Source organism: Labrus bergylta, chromosome 15 (genome assembly GCF_963930695.1).
Source record: "Labrus bergylta chromosome 15, fLabBer1.1, whole genome shotgun sequence".
Classification (NCBI taxonomy): Eukaryota; Metazoa; Chordata; class Actinopteri; order Labriformes; family Labridae; genus Labrus; species Labrus bergylta.
In genome coordinates, this window is record NC_089209.1 from 26370852 (window position 1) to 26393734 (window position 22883).

Genomic DNA, 22883 nt, shown 5'->3' on the forward strand with positions numbered 1-22883 from the left:
GAAATCTCACATGATGTTTAAAATAAACACAATTCTGACCTTCCTGTCTATCCAAAAAACAAGAGAAAAAAACGTTTTATCTAAACAAAAAAATAGAAAAATCTTTCAGATTCCATAGAACAATGTGGTAGTTCTTATACGGTCTAGGATCAGGTTTTGAACAGTAAAATTAGTTGCTGAGTTGATAGGTCTTAGAATCAATGCACAAACAAAAATAAAACAACAACTCATAACAATAGAAACTCTTATCAAGACAGTAAAGAGGAGTACAGCTCTATTCAAAATTTAAGAAAATCCCAAAAATGGTCGACATTTAATTAGTTTTGAGTTTAACTATAACTTTCCCATGTAGGTCATCAATTATTGTTACAAGAAGAATGATCTAACGAATAAATTAAAAACTGGAAGCGTATAATAGGTAACTGGGATTAAAAAAATTGATCATGAATGAAGTTACTGAGCAAGAGTAGTATGATTTACTGTGGTAAAATGAATATAATTAATGCAAAGAAATTGAAATTGAAAACCTGTGTTAATTAGAAAAGGGAGAATTTGGATGTATTATGGATCATAGAGCTCATTAACCATTTGTCACAGCTGCATTTGCTGTGGTCTCACAGGCAACAAGTAGTTCGGATTTGACTCGGAAACTTTCTCCGTGGGGTACACCCTGCTGATGTTTATGTAAACAGCTTACTGTATCATGTCGTGCAAGACCTGGCCTTGGTGTCTGGGTGTCCCAAGTACTCATCGCAATGAGAGCAGTAGAAAGTCCAATGACAAAAGGCTTGGATGGATCTCAAATTGGAAAAAACTTTATCGCTAACTGAAATTGATTAAAAACAATTACCTTAGAATAGAAGTAAGCAGATTAAAACAAGACCAACTCCTTCTTTTAGATATGGTTGAATGTATTTGAATTATTTTGAATTGAGGATGTTGTGCAAAATTAAACACAACTTCACTCTTGAACATTATCAACATTTCATGTTTGTTTTTGTTTTTTTCAATAAGAAGCTTATCTTTAATTAGAATTATTGACTATGAAAAATGTGGAGTTCTTTGCCTAAAATGCCTTAGTCTAAGATTGCTTGTACTTAGATCTCCTATTGGACGATATGATAGGTGGTGGACATCTTCACCTACTACCAATCGATACACTGTACAAAAATCTGTTGTAGCAGCCAATTTCAAAAAGATTAAAATTTCAATGTAGAAATACGAATACTACAAATAGACCAGGAGAATCTTACATGCTCATTTCAAGTATAGCTTTTGAGTATTGCTGAGTCCCTTCACCATCAGATTGTTGCTGTAGTATCAAAAAAGTCAAATCAAATATGTTTGTATTGCTCGACATATCTTTGCAAGATTAAGAATGAGAAGCTTTCTAACATGTTTTTTTGATGAAGATCAGTTGGTAGATATCTCACTTGTTCAGAATGTGGTTATGTGATGTTGTGTCTAATGTTGAAGACGTTTGTGGTGCCACATTGACTCTGGATGCATGCACAGTATCTATTGCAGTTGTCCTTTAACCTCAACTAGTTCTTGAAGCATTCGTGTGGGTGGTTCATAATGTATTTTGTTTTCTATTGGGTTCAAGTTGCAAACTGGGAAGTGGTCACCTGGTTGGAAGGTATGCACAGTGGTCTCGGCTGGTGGAATGGAATCTACCACCTGCTTAGAGCACTCAGAAACAAAAGACAGTAAATACTTATCATATTTAATCATTTAAAACAAGTCCTAATCTTCCTAAAGATTCAAAAACCTTTCTGTCATTTTTAACCATGCAAAACCCATACCATACTCTAGGCTTTGATTTCTGATACTGTCGGAGTAAAAAGATAAACCATTGTTGCAGAAACATTACGATTAGGTAATTTGCCTTCGACTCTGTGCAGAGTTTACAAACAGCTCGTCATATACAGTATGTCACAATCTTAGTGTAGTGAGGGGTTCTCTCCCTCCCTGCCGCTGTATGGCACTGTGCCAGGTTAACCGGCATGTTAATGATGGGGCGGTGCCATGCGCACCATTAAATACAGGTGGGGTCATACCTGGCTCCCTCTCTCCTTTCGTTTCCACTCGTGGTGGATCGCTGTGGCGCAGCAGAGTTGTTGGTGAAGTGGTTTTGGTCCAAAAGTGGCCGTGACGCTCGTTGTTCCTTCCCAGCGTGGCTGTCTGCTGGTGCCGTGGGAGACGGGTCGCTCTGTTGGGATCTTTTTGGGTGGTTGTGCGTGCTCTAATGAGGTCTGAGTCAGAGAGTCTAGAACTAAAGAAGCCTTTTGAGGAGACGTGAAACGTCTTCAAGGTCTTCAACCAGTCCAGTTGCCTTTGGATCAAGCTTCAGATTTACCATGACCTGGATGACTGAGAACCTACACAGACTAGTGTAGTGATTCATCACAATTTCATTAAAATACGTCTCATTTGGCAGACCTGCAAATACATGGTATGCCCTTTGCAGCCACGCTAACACTCTCCGTCTTTGATAAAGAATGATGTTTGAAACTGTATCTATTTCTTAACCACCTTCTCATTTTCAGTATCTCTAGAAATTCTACTTATTTCCTCCCATTAAATCAAATAAGTAATGACAAAACTTTGTGTTGGCTATATTTCCTCTCTAGTCGGGATGGGGTTGCCAAAGGCCGCAGCATGCGTAGCTGTTCTCCTGGTTATATACTACAGTCTGGATAATCAGGTAGGAACACAGTCTCTACATGTCGTTCTTCACATAAGAATCAAAAACAATTATTAAGTTATAGCCCTCAAGTTGGAAGTGCTGCATCATGAGATACTGCATCTGGAGTGATTTGGTGACATAACAAATAATTTATCATGTTTGGTATGTTTGGTAGTGAGGTACAGATTTGTTTTTGTTTAAGGCGGGCTTTATGAGTGAATTAATCATTATTTATTGTATATGTTTTCCAGGAAGTGATGGAAACAAAAGCATCATATAATCATTCCAGAGGCAAAAGACAGGGTGAGTCACATTTTCAACGACAGATCCGATTTCATTCAAATGTTTCGGCTCTATAAGTGGTGCTCTTTGCTACGTGTGTGCACTCAACAGAGCACAGAGTGTTCACTTGTTGGGCTGTCTTTTTCTTGTCTATGACCAAGTTATTTCAAAGTGGAAACAAAAGCAGATAATGTTTTTCTTTTTTTCCGTCTTTTCAGTTGTTTCCAATTCCTCTGAATAAAACTCAAGGTTATCAGAAGCATCCCCAACCCCGAAAGTTTACAAACCGTTTTAAACACATTAGACTTCCCTTTAATGACCAACGGTACTGCTGAAATTATCAACATTGATACCTTATCCTGTCAAAGAAATCATCACCTGATGCCCTGCTCAGGAAAACACACGTCACAACAACTTAAAGACGCTACTAGCTCAGCTACTCTGCAGCATCCCCCACTCTCTCCTCCCAAATAGTTATTGACTGCCTGGAGAGCTGAAGGCAATAAAGATTTATTCTATTCTATTCTATAAAGAAAACATGGTGGCTTCTAATTTTACTCTTTAAGGTTGAAAAATATTTTTTTATTCTGAGGCTTTTAGGACATAAACAGTAAACTACTGCTCAAAAGTTATTAACAATCCTCATATTAGTGCACACATTATTTAGTGTTGCTATGACAACTTGCACATTTCAAATAACACTGTATTCATTTTCAATTTGTAGGTATTTCACTGATTAGATCTCTGAAGGCAACAGACTTTTAAAAGTGATATTCAAAACAATACAATGCAAAATGCTATACAAACGTTATAGTCTTTTATTCATTATAGATTCATGAGTTGTTGGGGCAGCTGTGGCTCAGTGGTAGAGTCGGTCGTCTCTCAACCGGAAGACTGGGCTCCTGCAGCTACATGTTCGATGTGTCCTTGGGCAAGACACACAACCCCAAGTTGCTCCCACTGCTTTATTGTCGGTGTCTGAATGTGTACTGTATGAATTGATTAGTTAGAATTGATGGTCTCTCTACACAGCAGTCTCTACCATCAGTGTGTGAATGTGTAGGTGTGACCTGCGGTGTAAAAACGCTTTGAGTAGTCAGAAGACTACAAAATAAATATACAAGCTCAAGTCCATTTTCCATTTCCATTTAACTGGCAGAAAGGGGATGGGAGTTATCTGCAAGGATACTCCTCGCTTTCATGATTGTCCTATCAGTAATTCATTGAAACAGGGGTTTTTGTGGTTTACTATTTTTCACTTTTTTCTGAGTAATTTGAGGCAGTTTTTACTTGGAAAAATCAATATGCAGTAAAAGTATGTTTTGTTTTTGTATGGTTTACTTGAATCTATGTAACATCTCAACACACTGTGAAATACAGAAAAAGATACGATAAGATTAGCCTTGATCTATCCCACAACAAAGAAATGTGCAGCGTTACTGCCGCCAAGACAGAGCTGCAATTGTTACACGTGGTCTGAACATTCACAGTTTTATAGAAAAGCAACGTCAGGCACACAGTGTACATAAAGTTGAAAATGTATTTTCACCACAATAACAATAATAACTACACAGTATGTTAATTATACACAAAAATAAATATATTAAAACATTGCATTGACTTTTTCAACACATGTTTAGAGACATGCAAGTGTTGTGTTGTGATACTGGTGTTTGGTAGAGTTGTGGTATTCAATTGTTTTCTAAATGCTGTGTTGTTAAAGGGGCTATAACTTTTTAAATATATAAATCATTTTTTATCGCCCATTAATAAGCGAACGGTTAACTGATGTGAAAAAGTAGATGTTCACTGTCTATCTGTGTTGCCTGTATAAAATTTTTCCCCGAGTCGTATTTTCCGCTAAAGTTCCAGGGAGTGACATTTTATGCACGTTCTCAGCGTCCTCCTCACTCCGCTCCGCTTACAGAGATCAACAGTACAAACTCATCACACACTCCTGCTCTCAGCCAGTGCCTGCAGAGACTGTCGTTTGTAGGATGGAGAATGAATACAGACACACAGACTCCTTCACAGACTTTCACATGTGTATGATCACTTACCTCCTCTGTAAACATTATGCCGGTAAATATCTAGTGTTTCGTGGCCGATGATGATGCTCGTTTGTATATGTACAAGCACGTATGACGAGCACGCGAGGGAGAGCGAGCAACAGGTGCAGTTCGCCTAACGGCCATGTGGTATCACTACAAACACAGTATTTTTGAAAGTTACATATAGCCCCTTTAAAGGAGCTATATGTAACTCTGACCCCTAGTGTTTAAAATGGGTACTGCAGTCCAAACTCCTCCCTAAAATCGCGGTATACTCGGATATGTATAAAAATGTACCAACTGTGAAAGACTGTTGCAAAAACATTTCCCCTGGGGTACACACTGTCATTTTAACAGTTAATTCACTACATATGCTACTTATTACTCCTTTAAAGATCCCATATTATGCCCTTTTTGGGGTTCGTATATTTAATCTATGTACCTACTTTTGTACGTTCACAATAGCTTAAATCCGAAAAAAGTGTCTGTTTTCATGTACTGCTCCTCCTTGCTCCCTCTACGCTCTGAGTCCGTCAGCTACACTCTGCTAAGCCCTCACTGTTAGACCCCACATGGGCCAAGTCTGCTGTGATTGGTCTGCCAATCCGCTCTGTCATTATTGGTCAGTTACTCAGCACGCTTCTCGGAAATTTCAACATGAGCTGCAGAGCTTGCCACAACGAGCCAATGGGCTTAGATCAGTGATCTCACACTGACAATGACGCTGTACTGACAAATTTTTATCGAGGGGGTCTGGAACTGAGCGTTACATGCAGTTAATGCTACAGCTAACAGGAGGACATAGGAGAAGCCGCGTTTCCGCAGACTTTGAATTTTTGCACATAGATGTGCCTAAACATGCACAGAACACTTGGAAAACACACTAAAGAGCATATAAAACCAGAAAAAGCATAATATGGGACCTTTAAAGGAAGGATGTGCAACCTTTTGATCCAGTAGATTTCACACTTGAGCACCAACATGAAACCATGCTGTTCACATGAAGGAGTTATAAATTGGAACGCACCATAATTGAACACCATTAGGCGCAAGCGGCGGACAAAAATTGTCCTTGGCTCGAACTGCCATTGCCTGTTGGCTGCATTGTTGTGTTAAAGAGCCAAGCTCTTTAGTTAGCTCATAGCTTCACGTAAATTAACATGGAATGAGCGTGATCTAAAAATGCTTACATGACATTCAGATAATCAGTGAGTATGTTCTTCTCTCTAGTTCTTGACTAAAACAGCTTTTATACACAAAGGGAGTCCATGTAAACACAGCGCTGACAACAACACAGCCAGCGGGACTCGAGCTTCTCATTCATTGTAGACAGTCAAGACTCAGAGAGACATTTACAGAGGATAGACTGGATTTCTGATATATTTATGTGTAAAATGTTGCACATTCTTCCTTTAAAGTGATGTTTTCTTAATTTTGTAAATCTATTTCACACCACATTCCCGCTCTGTATCAACAAACCTCATACGTTCACATTCACATTCATGTACTGTAACTTTTATTCTTTGTGCTGTTTTTATTTCCCTCTTTATTGTCTTTTCCCCATCTGTCAGGATGTTGTTGATGTCTTGTGTAAAGCTCTTTGAATTGAAATGTTTCTGAAAAGTCCTACAGAAATACATTTGCCTTGCCTTTCCTCCGCTGTGTTTGAAGATGTTTAGGGAATTCCCGATATGAATACTGGTAACTTTTTTTTTGTTTTGTGATATTTACAGTGTCACCAACACAACTGTCAGCTACAACAATTAAAGATATGGCACATGACATTCTGAGATCTGTACTGGTGTCTTTAATCATACCCACTGGCCCTGTAAAGTAAATCAAATGGCATAGCTTTTAACTATACAGAAAATATTTAGTATGTATGCCTCTAGGCTCACAGAAATTTTGTACACCAACAGTTAGTTCAGCGTACAGTAATTCATGTTTTAATCTCTCTACATGGGAACATTTGTTTTGGAAAAATAGTTTTAAATAGGTGCTAGACTTGTATTATATATTTCATCCTCTTCTCCTCCGCAGTACCAATGGATTTTGATTTATTGCTTGATTTGACCATCCCAGTCTCCATTTTGCCACTACTGAGGAACAGTCTGAATAGCATCTCATTCCCCTTCACGCTCAATCAGTCTCTACAAGTATTGGATATTCAGTTCACCACAGGTAAGAACTTCAGCTACTTTTTTCATTTTCAGGTATAATTTAAATGACTAAATCAATGAATTACTGTCCACAAATGCATGAATTGTACACACTTGCTTTATTCTCTCTTATATTCTTTGAAAGCGTGCTTTCCAAACTCCACCGGAGGTCTGCAGTGTCAGTGTGAGGATCAGTTTGCTTGGCCGTGTGACAAGTGTGACGTCTACGGTGCATGCAGTAATGTCACCGGACCAACCTGTGAGTGCATCAATGGACGTCCTTCTGATGGAGAGTACTGTGAACCAATCACAAGTAAGCATCACTATTTTGGATGTGTTGAGATAATAAAACTGCTCAATTTTCTGGAGCACTATACTGGATCATAAGTTAACATCAGTGCTGTGTTGCTGTTGTGATTATTATAAGGTTAATATCTGAAGATATGCTCTATCTACCTACTCGTCCTGCACACCTTGTCAGAAACACAAGTCGAATGTGATTTCCTCACGATTTTCTTTCTCATGTTTCTCTACAGGTATTAATCCATGTCCCACTCCAACTCCTGGTATGGAAAATGACCTTCTATGTTTTGCATTACTAAAGAAGGTCAATAAGATTAGTTATTGATGCAAAAAAATTCTTAAATTAAGGTGGCTGTGGGTAAGCAGCGTGTGAATGTGTATGAATGGATTAATTACTTCTGATGGTCTCTTTACTCAGCAGCCTCTACCATCAGTGTGTGAATGTGTAGGTGTGACCTGGGGTGTGAAAGCGCTTTGAGTAGTCAGAAGGCTAGAAAAGAACTATACAAGCTAAAGTCCATTAACCTTTACCAAAATCGATGATTATTTTTTGCAGTGATAACTACAACAACAGCAATGATGACAACAACAAAAGGTATTGCAAATCACATGTTTTTTTTTTTAGTTTTTGCTTTTGAAGCACTACACTGGCACTGAATAAAAAAATCAAGAAGATTGCAATACTGTCGGTGTCTAGCTATAAAGCTATTTCCATGCTTTGGATGTAAATATAGTAGTTACAAAACACTGGGTAACATTTGAATTCAAGAAAATGGGTTGGCTAAAATGTACCGTATTTTCCGCACTATAAGGCGCACCGGATTATAAAGCGCACCTTCAATGAATGGCCTATTTTAGAACTGTTCATATATAGGGCGCACCGGATTATAAGGCGCATAGAATAGAACGTGTTTACAACTGAACAAGGCTGGGAGATATTGTGAATATATAAATATAAATACGTATAAAACGTAACGTATAAAACTACAAAAACAAAAGTACATAAGACGATTTCCCCAAATAATAAATTATTTCTTTGACGTTTCTCTTAACTCTCAAAACGTAGTTTTATACGTAGTGCATTCACAATAACTCAACGTTGTTCAAACGTTAATGTGCATATTCACAATATCTCCCAGCCTTGTTCAGTTGTAAACACGTAAAAGAAACACAGTCTGATACCGCTAATTCAAACGTTAGTGCAGGGGTGCCCAAACAGTCGATCGCGATCGACAGGTAGATCGCTGACTGATTCTCAGTCGATCGCGAGATGTTTTGTCAATATAAAATACAATTGTAAAATAGAAAAGTGATTTCAATTTCATCTCATTGCACTGTTTCCCACACACGATACCTGTGTGGGGAGCCCAAGTATACTTCCGACCTGTGTGTATTTAATTTTTCATTTATTCATGAAATTGCTGCGTGCATGAGAGAGCGAGCGGCGGAGATAGAGAGAGAGAGAGAGCGCGCGCAAGAGAGAGTGCAGGCACGCGCAAGGACGTGCAGGTAAAACCGGGGGGCTAAATGTTTTACCAAAAAGTCATATATAGAAACTATGCTACAAGTATTAAGCGCATTTGATGAAGCTGCAGCTACTTTTCTCTGCTCCTCTCTGCTGTCATGACTGTGAGCATCGCGGGGGACGAGACACACCAACAAACAGCGCAAACGCACACGCACACACACACACACACACACACACACACACACACACACACACACACACACACACACACACACACACACACTTGCACTGGAGTGCCAGCCACCACGCAAACCTTTTTACTTTTTACTTTTAGTGCTACAGCACACAGTTGATCCGTGATCCGTACGGACCGAGGTGGGAACACACGTGACCCGGTCAAACAGTCGGTTGGACTTTACTCCGTTCACTCTCACCGTGTCTGCAGCTAATTTAACAAAAGCAAAATCATCTCACAGCAGCCTGCTGTAGTCTGTAGTCTGCATTATTTTTTACAGAACTCTCATTTATTATTTTCTGTTTGTTGTGTGAGTATTAAATGCGTTTGTAGGCTGTCGGTAAAGGCTATGGCTCACTATGTGGACTGGTAGATCTCGGCAGACTGGTAACTTTAAAAGTAGATCTTGGTTCAAAAAAGGTTGGGCACCCCTGCGTTAGTGCATAACTCAACATTGTTCAGTTACGTATAACACGTAAAGCTCACTTTTTCAGTTCATTCCCCGTCCACGAATCCCTCGAATTCTTCTTCTTCAGTGTCCGAATTGAACAGTTGGGCGAGTACGGCATCCAACATGCCCGGCTCCCTCTCGTCATTATCCGAGTCAGTGTCGCTGAGCGCCGTGTACAACCAGTATGGATCAACCAATTAACCAATTGATCCATATATAAGGCGCTCCGGATTATAAGGCGCACTGTCGTTTTTTGAGAAAATTAAAGGCTTTTAAGTGCGCCTTATAGTGCGGAAAATACGGTAAGATAAATTATTCTTGTGGGGAGCTTTAAAATCAATGTAATTTATGTTGTCATGACTGCATTGTCATTGAAATGTGTCCTCATACTGGAGCAACATTTAGACGTAGCAGTTATTACTGGGCAGGTCAAGTACACATGATCAAGAAAAAAATACAGCATTTCTGATTTTAGTAAAGAACATCCAGAATTGCGTCATTCAATTATTCAGAAACAGAAGGGTTTAACATGTGTTACATTTGGGTAGGAGGGTACTGGTGGAGCAACATGGGGTGGCTGTGGGTCAGTGGTAGCAACTGTCCAACCGGATGGTTGGGGTTCGATCCCCAGGTCCTGCAACCACATGTCTGATGTGTCCTTGGGCAAGACACTTAACCCCAAGTTGCTCCCACTGCTTCGTTGGTGGCGTATGAATGTGTATTAATGGTTTAGATACTTCTGATGGACTCTTTACAGAGCAGCCCCTGCCATCAGTGTGTGAATGTGTAGGTGTGACCTGGGGTATAAAGGCCCTTACACACCAAAGAGACCGTGCGACGTCAGTCTGTCGGTGAGCGGTCGCCACCCTAGTCTTTGCAATGTGTCCAGCTCCGTCGCTACCCGTCGGCCCCAGTTGGCCTTTTTTTGGCCAACTCTTCATGTTGAATCTGAGGAGCCGGCGCAGTTGGGGGGAGGAATCTCCCTGATTGGCTGTTCAGCTCAGCGAAACAGGAGAGCCAGTGCACGGGAAGAAATACGGAAGCGCCTCTTCTATTCTTGTTCCACTAATAAAAGACCAAGGGCTGACAACGCCAGCGCCATTTTCAACTTTTTAACAGACATTATTCTCCATTAGAAGTACCCAGTGTTGTGCGACAGCGGCGAGAAAATTGTCTTATTGTATCAAAACAACAGTTTATTTATCCGCGTTCTTCCTCGTCCTCTTCCGGTTTCCCCTTTTCGGACTGACGATTACAGACTATCGCCACCTGCTGGCATGGAGAGTTATTGCCTCTCGCGTGTGCGCAGAACGTCCATGGTTGTTTGGCCATATACTGCAGTCATTGAAGTGTGTGTTCTAGTGCAACTTTTTGGCTAAGACAAAAGGCGTCGCCCGTCGTCGCCACAGGTGGCCTTCGTCACCACCAGTTCTTGGCAGTCTGCTTGGTGTGTCAGGGCCTTAAAAGCGCTTTGAGTAGTCAGAAGACGAGAAAAGTAATACACAAGCTCAAGTCTATTTACCATTTACCCGTTTACAGCTTATCCTGTTTTCTTCCACAGAACCAATGGATTTTGATTTATTGCTTGATTTGACCATCCCAGTCTCCATTTTGCCACTACTGAGGAACAGTCTGAATAGCATCTCATTCCCCTTCACGCTCAATCAGTCTCTACAAGTATTGGATATTCAGTTCACCACCGGTAAGAACTTCAGCTGCTTTATTCATTTTCAGGTCAGATTTAAATGACTAAATCAATGAATTACTGTCCACAAATGCATGAATTGTACACACTTGCTTTATTCTCTCTTATATTCTTTGAAAGCGTGCTTTCCAAACTCCACCGGAGGCCTGCAGTGTCAGTGTGAGGCTCAGTTTGCTTGGCCGTGTGACAAGTGTGACGTCTACGGTGCATGCAGTAATGTCACCGGACCAACCTGTGAGTGCATCAATGGACGTCCTTCTGACGGAGAGTACTGTGAACCAATCACAAGTAAGCATCACTATTTTGGATGTGTTGAGATAATAAAACTGCTCAGTTTTCTGGAGCACTATACTGGATCATAAGCTAGCATCAGTGCTGTGTTGCTGTTATGATTATTATAAGGTTAATATCTGAAGATATGCTCTATCTGCCTACTCGTCCTGCACACCTTGTCAGAAACACAAGTTTGGTTGTGTTCTTTGATTCGTTAACCACAGAGTCAAGTCGAATGTGATTTCCTCACGATTTTCTTTCTCATGTTTCTCTACAGGTATTAATCCATGTCCCACTCCAACTCCTGGTATGGAAAATTACCTTCTATGTTTTGCATTACTAAAGTTGAACCTAGATTTCCATAGTTAAAGCTCCTAGTTTTGGCAGGAGAGAGAATATTTAAGGGTCAATTAGATTAGTTATTGATGCAAAAAGTTTCTTAAAGTCAGGCGGCTGTGAGTCAACCGGAAGGTTGGGGGTTCGACCCCCAGGTCCTGCTGCCACATGTCTGATGTGGCCTTGGGCAAGACACTTAACCCCAAGTTGCTCCCACTGCTTCATTGGCGGCGTATGAATGTGTATGAATGGTTTAGATACTTCTGATGGACTCTTTACACAGCAGCCTCTACCATCAGTGTGTGAATGTGTAGGTGTGACCTGGGGTGTAAAGGCCCTGACACACCAAGGAGACCGTCCGACGTCGGTCTGTCGGTGAGCGGTCGCCACCCTAGTCTTTGCAGTGTGTCCAGCTCCATCACTACCCGTCGGCCCCAGTTGGCCTTTTTTTGGCCAACTCTTCATGTTGAATCTGAGGAGCCGGCACCGGCGCAGTTGGGGGTAGGAATCTCTCTGATTGGCTGTTCAGCTCAGCGAAACAGGAGAGCCAGTGCACGGGAAGAAATACGGAAGCGCCTCTTCTATTCTTGTTCCACTAATAAAAGACCAAGGGCTGACAAAGCCAGCGCCATTTTCAACTTTTTAACAGACATTATTCTCCATTAGAAGTACCAATATTACAAGTGTCGAGCGACAGCGGTGAGAAAATTGTCTTCTCGTATCAAAACAACGGTTTATTTATCCGCGTTCTTCCTCGTCCTCTTCCGGTTTCCCCTTTTCGGACGGACGATTACAGACTATCGCCACCTGCTGGCATGGAGAGTTATTGCCTCTCGCGCGTGTGCAGAATGTCCATGGTTGTTTGGCCATATACTGCAGTCATTGAAGTGTGTGTTCTAGTGCAACTTTTTGGCTAAGACAAAAGGCGTCGCCCACCGTCGCCACAGGTGGCCTTCATCGCCAACAGCTCTTGGCAGTTTGCTTGGTGTGTCAGGGCCTTAAAAGCGCTTTGAGTAGTCAGAAGACTAGAAAAGTAAGACACAAGCTCAAGTCTATTTACCATTTACCAGTTTACAGCTTATCCTGTTTTCTTCCACAGAACCAATCATACCCACTGGCCCTGTAAAGTAAATCAAATGGCATAGCTTTTAACTATACAGAAAATATTCAGTATGTATGCCTCTAGGCTCACAGAAATTCTGTACACCAACAGTTAGTTCAGCGTGCAGTAATTCATGTTTTAATCTCTCTACATGGGAACATTTGTTTTGGAAAAATAGTTTTAAATAGGTGCTAGACTTGTATTATATATTTCATCCTCTTCTCCTCCGCAGTACCAATGGATTTTGATTTCTTGCTTGATTTGACCATCCCAGTCTCCATTTTGCCACTACTGAGGAACAGTCTGAATAGCATCTCATTCCCCTTCACGCTCAATCAGTCTCTACAAGTATTGGATATTCAGTTCACCACAGGTAAAAACTTCAGCTGCTTTATTCATTTTCAGGTATAATTGAAATGACTAAATCAATGAATTTCTGTCCACAAATGCATGAATTGTACACACTTGCTTTATTCTCTCTTATATTCTTTGAAAGCGTGCTTTCCAAACTCCACCGGAGGCCTGCAGTGTCAGTGTGAGGATCAGTTTGCTTGGCCGTGTGGCAAGTGTGACGTCTACGGTGCATGCAGTAATGTCACCGGACCAACCTGTGAGTGCATCAATGGACGTCCTTCTGACGGAGAGTACTGTGAACCAAGTAAGAATTTCCCCATTTGCGAAATGCTTGAAAATGGATATCTGCTCTGACATATGGTTTTGGTTGTGTTCAATTATCTTTAAAGATGTGACTTTCTTATCATATCTCTAATGAAAAAAACTCAAACTCAAATGTCACTCCACAGGCATCAATCCGTGTCCCACTCCAACTCCAGGTAAGGGTACTCTTTGCTATTGTTTTTGTTGATCAAGTTAGAAGAGCTTGGAGTATTTGAAGGTCGGGAAATGAAAGTATTTATTGATGCTAAGTCTTTTAGATTCTAGTGTTTAACAGAGATGTTAACATCAACAGTGAGGACAACAACAAACACAACAATGATGCCAGTGACCACAACAATAAATGGTGAGACACAATGATCAAGATTCTTATCTTTTGACATTTACAGTGTAACTGTACAATGTCAAGTCGAGAAAATTGTTAGATAATCTAAAGGGATAGTTCAGGTTTTTGGTGTGCCGTTGTATGAGGTTCTTCTTAGGAGATGGCGGTCAGCTTGGCCCCCTGTATTGAGAAACTGGCTGAAGCGCCGGCACAGATGCTTGACTGCATCAAACGGGTACATTTGTAGCACAAAACAAAAACAAACTTCTGTTTGGCTGAATCATACTGAATCCTCTGCTCTCCTATAGGGACACACCTCCAAACCTTCTCCCCTTGCACAAAAGGAGTTATCAAACTGGAACACACATTAATTAAGCACTAAGCACTGAGCGCTAAGCCCTAAATGCAAGCGGAGAACAAAAATGTCCGTGTCTCGAGCTGCATTGTTGTGTTAGCAGGCTAATGTTAGCGCTCTTTTGTTAGCTCGTAGCTTCATATTGCATGTAAATTTACACGGAATGACCTTGTTCTAAAAACTCTAAGTACTGTATGTGTATCACCTCTTGTGCTCTCAACACCCCCAACCACTGATTCTTCATTCATAGATATCTATTTAAGGAAGGAATAAAAGGCAAATCAACCAAAAAAGTAATTAAGTTTTATGTTTCACATGAAATTACCCCCGTGTGATAACTGCTGTATCTGTCGTAGAACTTTCCTTTGTCCTGGATATAGACTTTGACGAATCCTTCAATGAAGAATCAGATATTGTTTTCATCAATGCAAACAGAGCTGTAAGTCTTTGTGTTTCTTCTTTCTCAGTCATATTGTTTTATTCTAAAGTTGAATCATTGATTTAAAAAAAGAGTAATATTAAAACCAATAACAGACAAGCTTTTGTCACATTCTTTTAACAGATTCAAACGCAATGTCGGACTCCACAATCATCTTGTCAGTTAAGTGGATTCAGGTAAGCTCGTTTTTTTCATCTTATACCCTCTTTTAAAGGCAGAAGGTGTAGCATTTGACACATCATACAGCAGAAGTCAAGTATATATTGTGTACATGTTTCTCTGAGTCATGACTGTCCACAGTGAGTCCTGCTGGCGTTTGCCTCACTGAAGAAGATCTCAACAGAGCTACTGCCTGTACCAACCATTTGCGTTTGCTCTTTTTATTATGGCTTTGTATGTCAGCATTTCACATGGGCGACTGAAAGTAAATGGACTTGAACTTACATAGCACTTCTCTATTCTTCAGACTTCTCAAAGGGCTCTTACACCACATGTCACACCTACCCATTCACACACTGATGGCAGTGGTTGCTATGAAGACCATCAGAAGTAACTAATCCTATTCATACACTGGCGACGAAGTGGCAGGAGCAATTCGGGGTTAAGTGTGTTGCCCAAGGACACTGTGGACTTGTTGGTGCAGGAGCAGGGGATCAAACCCTCAACCTTCCAGTTGAGAGATGACGGCTCTACCAACTGAGCCACAGCCGGTGGTCCCTTGCACTGTGAACAAAGCAGCATATTCATTGCCTGGTACTTTATGCATGAGGCTGTAGCCTGGAGCTCTGGAAAATGCTGGCTTCCTTTTGGACATGACAGCTAGCCTACCTGTCATTACCCACAGGTCTTGTTAGCATTTGAAGCTGGGCTCGCTTAGAAACAGCAGCAACCTTGAGATTGATTGACACATGTAAAGACAAAGCAGTGTTGAACTATGACATGTTTTAGTGATGTTTTTATATTGGTTAAAACAGAAACAGCCTCTGCATCGACATTGGTTGACATATAAAGAGACGAATCAGTGTTGCACACTACATGGTGTAGTGTTTTAGTTGGTTAAAACCGGAACAGGGACTGTCCAAAACAGGGACATATTAGTGTTTTATAGATGTATGTGGGAACTGGTGACACAAAGCAAAAAAATCGCGCTAGCCACCGGGGCCGCTAGCCAAAAAGACACTTTCTGCCTTTTCTCAGCCAAGAAGGCACCAACTTCAAAATGTATTTCACATTTCTACTACATATATGACCCAATGTCAATACAGATTCATTGTTTCAACGGGTGAATGTGGAAAAGCGTAATCATGGTTTCAGGAGCAGATGGTGTCCAAGTCGAATGTCAAATGGTCATAAATGTATTTTCTGTGTTGCAGACCGGGAAGCACCATTGGAGATTATACCATAAGAGGACCTTCATTATCAGACACAGAGCTTCAAGCTATACAAACAGGGATCTTTCTAAACCTGTCGGAAACCTACCCTATAATATTTGACAGTATGACAGGTTTAATTTTTCTCTAATAAATGAAGGAAACTATATTTTTCTGTAATTTTTGCAATGGTTCCATACACATTTTTATCTTATCTGATCATTTTGTACTCTTGTTTGCACATTTGAACACGTTATTTTTTTCCTAGGTCAGTCATCCTTAAAGTTGGAACCGACTACAGTTATCTCACAGCAAGAGGCAACTGTGACATGTGGTCCTCCTCCAGCTGATCTCAATTTAGGAACCAACTGGATTGCAGAGTGGAGGTTCAACAACAGACCAATAACCAGAGATGAAAATCTCTATGAATTTTCAAAAGTGAATGAAAAAGCAGTGTTAACTCTGAAAAGATTCTTTGGTACAGACATTGGTAAGAAATCATTCAAGTAATATGCATTTCATCTGTAGATTTTATTTCTGTCTCCAAAGCTGCTTTATCGTATCCCATATCTAGTTAATTTCAGGAGGACTGCTCCTGAAATAAAACCCATAGTTTTTGCATCAGTCTTTTTTGCCGTCACCATTACACCTCTTGTCTTTCCCTTTACTTTCTCAGCTCATATGGTCATGGCAGATGGCTTATCAATAATGAGTCTCATTCTGCTTGTGATTTCTGCCTCTTACTGGAAGTTTTTTCATTTCCACTATCGCTAATGGTGGAGAAATGTTGGGTTTCGCCGAGTATCCGCTTGAGGTCACATACAAACCCATTCAAAAAAGCCAGTTTTTTACAGCACAAATTAACATTTTTAAGGCCTGGTACAAAAAATAAATAGGTCTGATTAGTTATTGTCCTGATCGGCACACACTGTAAGGAAGTGGTTTTTTTTTTCAGAACTGCTCCATTTTTATCTGCTCAATTTGTTAATTGTCATGAGATATTTTTAATTTTTTAATTTTTTCACTATAAGAATAACTGATTCATTGATTTCGGTATATATCTAAAGCCCAGAATTTAAAAGTTAAATTGCAGGACGGGGAATCGATACTGACAAATGCCAAAGTATGCAGTAATGCAGATTAGTCAACAATAGACACACCCTAGTAATGACTAAATAGCTGGCAGATATCTACATTCAGTTATTGCAAAAAGACAGTTTCATAGTATATAGGTGTACCTTAAAACGGCCTGTCAACCCAACTCAGTCATCTTCAATACAGCATGATGCTTGTTTTGTATATTTAGGTCCCATTTAGAGTAAAATAGACGATTAAAGGTAGAATGTGAATACATAAAACATAAATGAAGCAGAATGAAGTACATCCTCTGTAACTAGAGACAAGAAGAAGAACATGCTCACTGCTTATTTGAATGTCACATAAGCGTTTTTAGATCATGGCCATTCAGTGTAAATGTATTAGCCATGTGAAGCTACGAGCTAACTAAAGTGTGCTAAAATTAGCCCGCTAACACAACAATGCAGCACGAGACAAGGACAATTTTGTCCAGCACTTGCACTTGGCGCTTAATTAATGTTGGTTCCAATTTTATTACTCGATTTTGCACCAAAATCAGGGGAGAGGGGGGGTTGGAGGTGTGCCGCTGTAGGAGAGAGGAGGATTTAGTGAGGAGGAGCTGTGGCCAAACAGCAGTTTGTTTTAGTTTCATGCTGGTGCTCAAGGGCGACATCTACTGGATCAAAAATCCCACATTCTGCCTTCAATGCAGGGGATGTTTAGCACATTACTTCTTTGTGATTGACCACTGTGCCTTGAAATTTATTCATTTATTTATTTATTTATTTATTTATTTATTTATTTATTTATTTATTTATTTATTTATTTTATTTTATTTTTAATTAGGTGCAATAAAGTGACAAACTGGTGATATACAAATTAGGCACAAAAAAACCAAACAGACAAGGTCAGGACAACGACTCCAAAATACAGTAAAAAATAAATAAATAAATAAAGACAGCAAAATAAGACATCAATAGACACACATCATACTAGGAACAGAAAAACTACAAAACTATATGAAATACCTAAGAAAGGATACAAAAAGTGAAAGAGGTGATAGAGAGAGAGCGAGAGAAGGGGAGGGAGAGAAGGTGCTTAGTAAGGGGGACTTGAGAGGTGGAAGAGAGTTGAAGAGTTGAGCAGTGGTATGTGTTGAATATGTTGATGTTAAACAATGATGTGGTGTGAGAGGTGAGAGTTTGTGTAATGATTATGTTTTAGCGGAAGTTTTGGGGTTGGTTTGAACGTTATTTTATTGGAGGGGAGGATGGAGGGAGAGGCAAAGCTATTATTTTTCTTTTCTTTTCTTTTCTTTTCTTTGGCCGGGTCCTGCAGCAGCAGCCCCCAGACCCTCAGGAAGGGACTTGTCGCTTGCAGGACCCGGCCTGTTCAGCGAGCACACGAGAGGGAGGGGCCACCAGACCCAGAGGAGGGAGCCCCCCCCACCCCCCGTATTGTTATTGTCATGCCCCTCCCTCTTGAGCATCCTCCCCAACAAAAACAGCTCTGTGGTGATTTGTTTGGGTGGTGTGACAGAGTGTATTTGTGTGTGTGTGTGTGTGTGTGTGTGTGTGTGTGTGTGTGTGTGTGTGTGTGTGAGGAAAGATCAGTATATATATAAAAAGAAAAAAAGAAAAAAGAAAGGGGAAACAGGGATAATAATAATAAATATGCAATACTAATTATGATGATATGTCTGATGAAGGATTGTAAGTAACATGTAGCCGAAAACTTTGGAAGAAGGGAAAAGCAATAAAAAAAGAAAAAAGAAAAGAAGAAATAAACAAAAAAAAAAAAAAAAACCAATCAAATAAAGAGAAAACATAAAAAGTTAGCCTTGAAATTTATTTAAGTAACCTTAGTATTTAGCTGTTAATTTTTTCACAAATGTTGTTTTAAAGATGATTTATTTGCTAGCCCAAATTATTTATCCCAACCCCAAATGTTACATCCACCACAATTTATGAATTCCCTGGCAGTGGAACTGGTGGATTGCTCTCCCGGTGAGGGCAGCAGTTTCTTACTGATTTTTACTGAAGATTGTAAATCTTTGTATTTATAAATGTTAAGTAAAATAGATCTTTTCAAGTTCAAAGGTATACTACGTGACTTTCTCAGCAGCTGAGAATTCTACAGTGGCGGTGGATGTGGTTCAGTGGTCGTGGGCAAGACTCTAAACCCCAAGTTGCTCATTCTGCTTCGTCAGCAGTGTATGAATGTGTATGAATGGATTAGTTAATACTGATGGACTCCTAACATAGCAGCCTCTTCCAGGGTTGCCAGGGCCACGATTTTCCCGCAGAATTGGGCTACTTTTTAGCTGCTGCCACAGGTATTATTTGAGTGGACCTATTTTTTTTATTAATTTGTGATGTAAATGAATAATAAAATAAATAACCAACCAAATCGACAAACATATAGAACATATCCCGCAACCAAATACACATGTACTCACACAGACACATAGTCGCGATGTGCCCGCACCCACAAGCCCATGCACCCGCGCACAGTCTTGACTGAGGTTTTATAGGTTTCATTTGGGCTTGTTTTGTCACACAGACCTGGCAACCGTGGCCTATACCATCAATGTTTGAATGTGAGGTTGTGACCTGCAGAGTAAAAAATGCTTTTACTAGAAAAAAATGATACAAGCTCAAGTCCTTTTTATCATTTACCACTAACAGTGCTTTGGCTGTAAAAAAAAAAAGATTTCCCATTTAGAAATATTGCGTAATTTTTTTTTAGCTTTTAGTTTCAGTTGCTGCTCAGGGTCCCAACACAATTAAAAACGAACTGTTTTAAGTCCTTTGAAAATAATTTCCCCATTTTTTGTGTGTACTGTAAGAAAGGGAGGGCTAAGACCTGCACGCCCATGTATGCCAGCTGTACATTGATGCGGGTACCCCCCAGCTCCTTTTCGGGTAAATTTACATGCAGTGTGAAGATACAAGCATGATAAAGATCACTAGCATTAGCATGCTAACACAACAATGCACAACGAGTTGTTTTGGTTTCATGCTGGTGCTCAAGGGCGACATCTGCTGGATCAAAAAATCGCATATAAAGCCTTTAAAGGCAAAAAAGCCTCAGAAATAACTTTAAAAAAAACCAATATGAGCCAATTTGGGTAGGTTAACGTTAAATTTCACCAAATTAAATTCCACTTAAAAACAAATAAAATTGTCTTAAAATGCCATTGAAAAAGTGGTCTAAAAGAGAGGAATAGAAGTCTGATAAAATAAGGGAGAGCTAAAAGTCCTGCACTTAAAAGGTATTAGCCTAAAAGTCACTCAGTTCCAACAAAATTAAAACAGTGAGCAAATTGACCCGATCATCTGCGACTGCCCACGCCTTCTGCTTCCCTTGTAGGGTCTCCTCTCGTCGCTTGACACATACACGGGCTGCAGGCTGGGCACTGCCGAAACAAGAAAATCGTGTCTACCCACACCAAATCACACAACCACCGACCGTAATTCCAAAACCAGAGTGTTACTACTGTCCCAGAGGTATACTCACACCGCTGGCAGAGCTCCTGACTGGCTCTCTGTCTCGTCTCTCGGCATCTCTTGCAGCAGGTCCTTCTCCGTCCTCCTGCGCCGTTGCTCCGCTCTCGTGTTGTGTTCTTAAGTTTCCGGGGACCGCTCTCTCGTTCACCTAATCTGCCTCTCGTCTGTCTCTCTCTCCTCTGATTTCTTCCTGTTTTTTCTTCCGTGTTTCTTGTTTATGACCCTCCCCTTTGCCGCCGATTGGACAAAGCAGCTCTGTTGTTGCTCCTCACTGAGCATGAAATAAAACAAAGCTACACAGATGCAGGTAATCTGTCATCAGTCTCCCAAAGGCAGAAAGATATATATATATATCAATATAAAAACAAGCATAAAACCAAGAGTATCGATAAAAACACAGCAATGGCAATCAAATAAAACCAAATTGTAAATATCACAACATGAATAAAACCCAAAGTATCAAAGCATGCGTAGAAGAATGTGCAATATCAGATAATAACTTCTGCCTTATTACACATAATAAAAAAAGTATCTAAAGTATGGTTAGAACATTAGGACATTAAAAGTCACTACATGAATGCTGCTTCAGATTGTTTCCATTTCTAAACCCGGTGTTGCTACTTCACATTAACTTTAAATCCCCTTTGATTTTTAGGTCAATATGAATGTAGGCTGAAGTCAGAAAATGGCAAGAAAATCTTCAGAGAGAGATCCAATCGAAGCTTTACACTCCAAGAGCAACCTCTGATACGACTGACGCCGCTCAGCAGACAAATCCATTGTGAGAAGGATGAAGAAGTAGAAGAAATAGAGTGCTCTGTCAACGAACCCTACACTGTTGAGTTGTACTCAGTACTCAGTACTCAAAACTTTGAAGGTAAGCCTGAATCAAACAAACACCAAAAGGCTAATCTTTTATATTTTATATTCATATTAATAAATTGAATTCTTGCAGTCATAGACACAGGTAATTCTATCAGCTACTCGTTTCTCATCCCCATCTGTGAAAAAACGAATCATACATTCATCTGTCAAGTGTCCGGCCGCAAAAAATTAAAACAAACTACGCTGGAGATAACTACAGGAGGTAAGTGTTGATTAAAGGGAATGAAATACAGATCAGATCTAAATATTTTTCTTCCCTTGAAAGTAATGTTGTTTCATTCATTTCTTTGTTCCTAGATCCTGTTTGTGAAGATGATGTATTTGGTACTGGAAATCTTGGCAAGATGTCCGTCAGTTCCTGTGAACGTGACGAGGTGGGAGAGAGGAAAGGAGTTTGTCAGGAAGATCGATTATGGAGAGAAGTTGAAAACAACTGTATCCTAGGACCGGTTCAGGAGCTGCTCCTGCAGTCTGAGGTGAGGAATTTACCAGCACATGCTGACACAACATATTTTTAATAATAATAATTTGGGGGCCTCAAGCAAACTCCTTGCTGCTCCAGCCTTTGTCACAAAAATCAGGCTACTGGTAACTTTTTCTTTTCTAAAACTATTATTGTAGAACCACAACGACGTCTGAGCTTCAACTGTATTATCTTTGTCTTTGCGTTAATTTAGGACAACCTGTTCTATGACATTACAATTAAATTACAATAAAGAATGAAGGCTTCATCTAATAATTGAGTTATTAGTCGACATCATAGACCAGGGGTGCCCAAACAGTCGATCACGATCGACAGGTAGATCGCTGACTGATTCTCAGTCGATCGCGAGATGTTTTGTCAATATAAAATACAATTGTAAAATAGAAAAGTGATTTCAATTTCATGTCATTGCACTGTTTCCCACACACGATACCTGTGTTGGGAGCCCAAGTATACTTCCGACCTGTTTGTATTTAATTTTTCATTTATTCATGAAATTGCTGCGTGCATGAGAGAGCGCGTGCGCAAGAGAGAGTGCAGGCATGCGCAAGGACGTGCAGGTAAAACCGGGGGGGTGGTAAATGTTTTACCAAAAAGTCATATATAGAAACTATGCAACGAGTATTAAGCGCATTTGATGTAGCTGCAGCTACTTTTCTCTGCTCCTCTCTGCTGTCATGACTGTGAGCATCGCGGGGGACGAGACACAC

General features: G+C 40.2%; 1 protein-coding gene across 2 annotated transcripts in view; it reads left to right on the top strand.

Moving 5' to 3' along the window:
• Positions 1-22883, top strand: part of LOC110003888 (adhesion G protein-coupled receptor F5-like) — a 37065-nt gene that overhangs the window by 2357 nt on the left and 11825 nt on the right. For both annotated transcript variants that reach the window (XM_065963395.1, XM_065963396.1), the window contains exons 2-18: positions 2634-2707; positions 2941-2992; positions 7063-7203; positions 7327-7494; positions 7718-7747; positions 8041-8079; positions 11200-11340; positions 11464-11631; positions 13858-13887; positions 14025-14075; positions 14766-14848; positions 14972-15024; positions 16222-16343; positions 16487-16708; positions 21460-21681; positions 21760-21891; positions 21987-22165. In XM_065963395.1, the coding sequence (XP_065819467.1) occupies positions 2639-2707; positions 2941-2992; positions 7063-7203; positions 7327-7494; positions 7718-7747; positions 8041-8079; positions 11200-11340; positions 11464-11631; positions 13858-13887; positions 14025-14075; positions 14766-14848; positions 14972-15024; positions 16222-16343; positions 16487-16708; positions 21460-21681; positions 21760-21891; positions 21987-22165 (1902 nt within the window). In that variant the 5' untranslated portion in view covers positions 2634-2638. The remainder of the gene's footprint in view (positions 1-2633; positions 2708-2940; positions 2993-7062; positions 7204-7326; positions 7495-7717; positions 7748-8040; positions 8080-11199; positions 11341-11463; positions 11632-13857; positions 13888-14024; positions 14076-14765; positions 14849-14971; positions 15025-16221; positions 16344-16486; positions 16709-21459; positions 21682-21759; positions 21892-21986; positions 22166-22883) is intronic.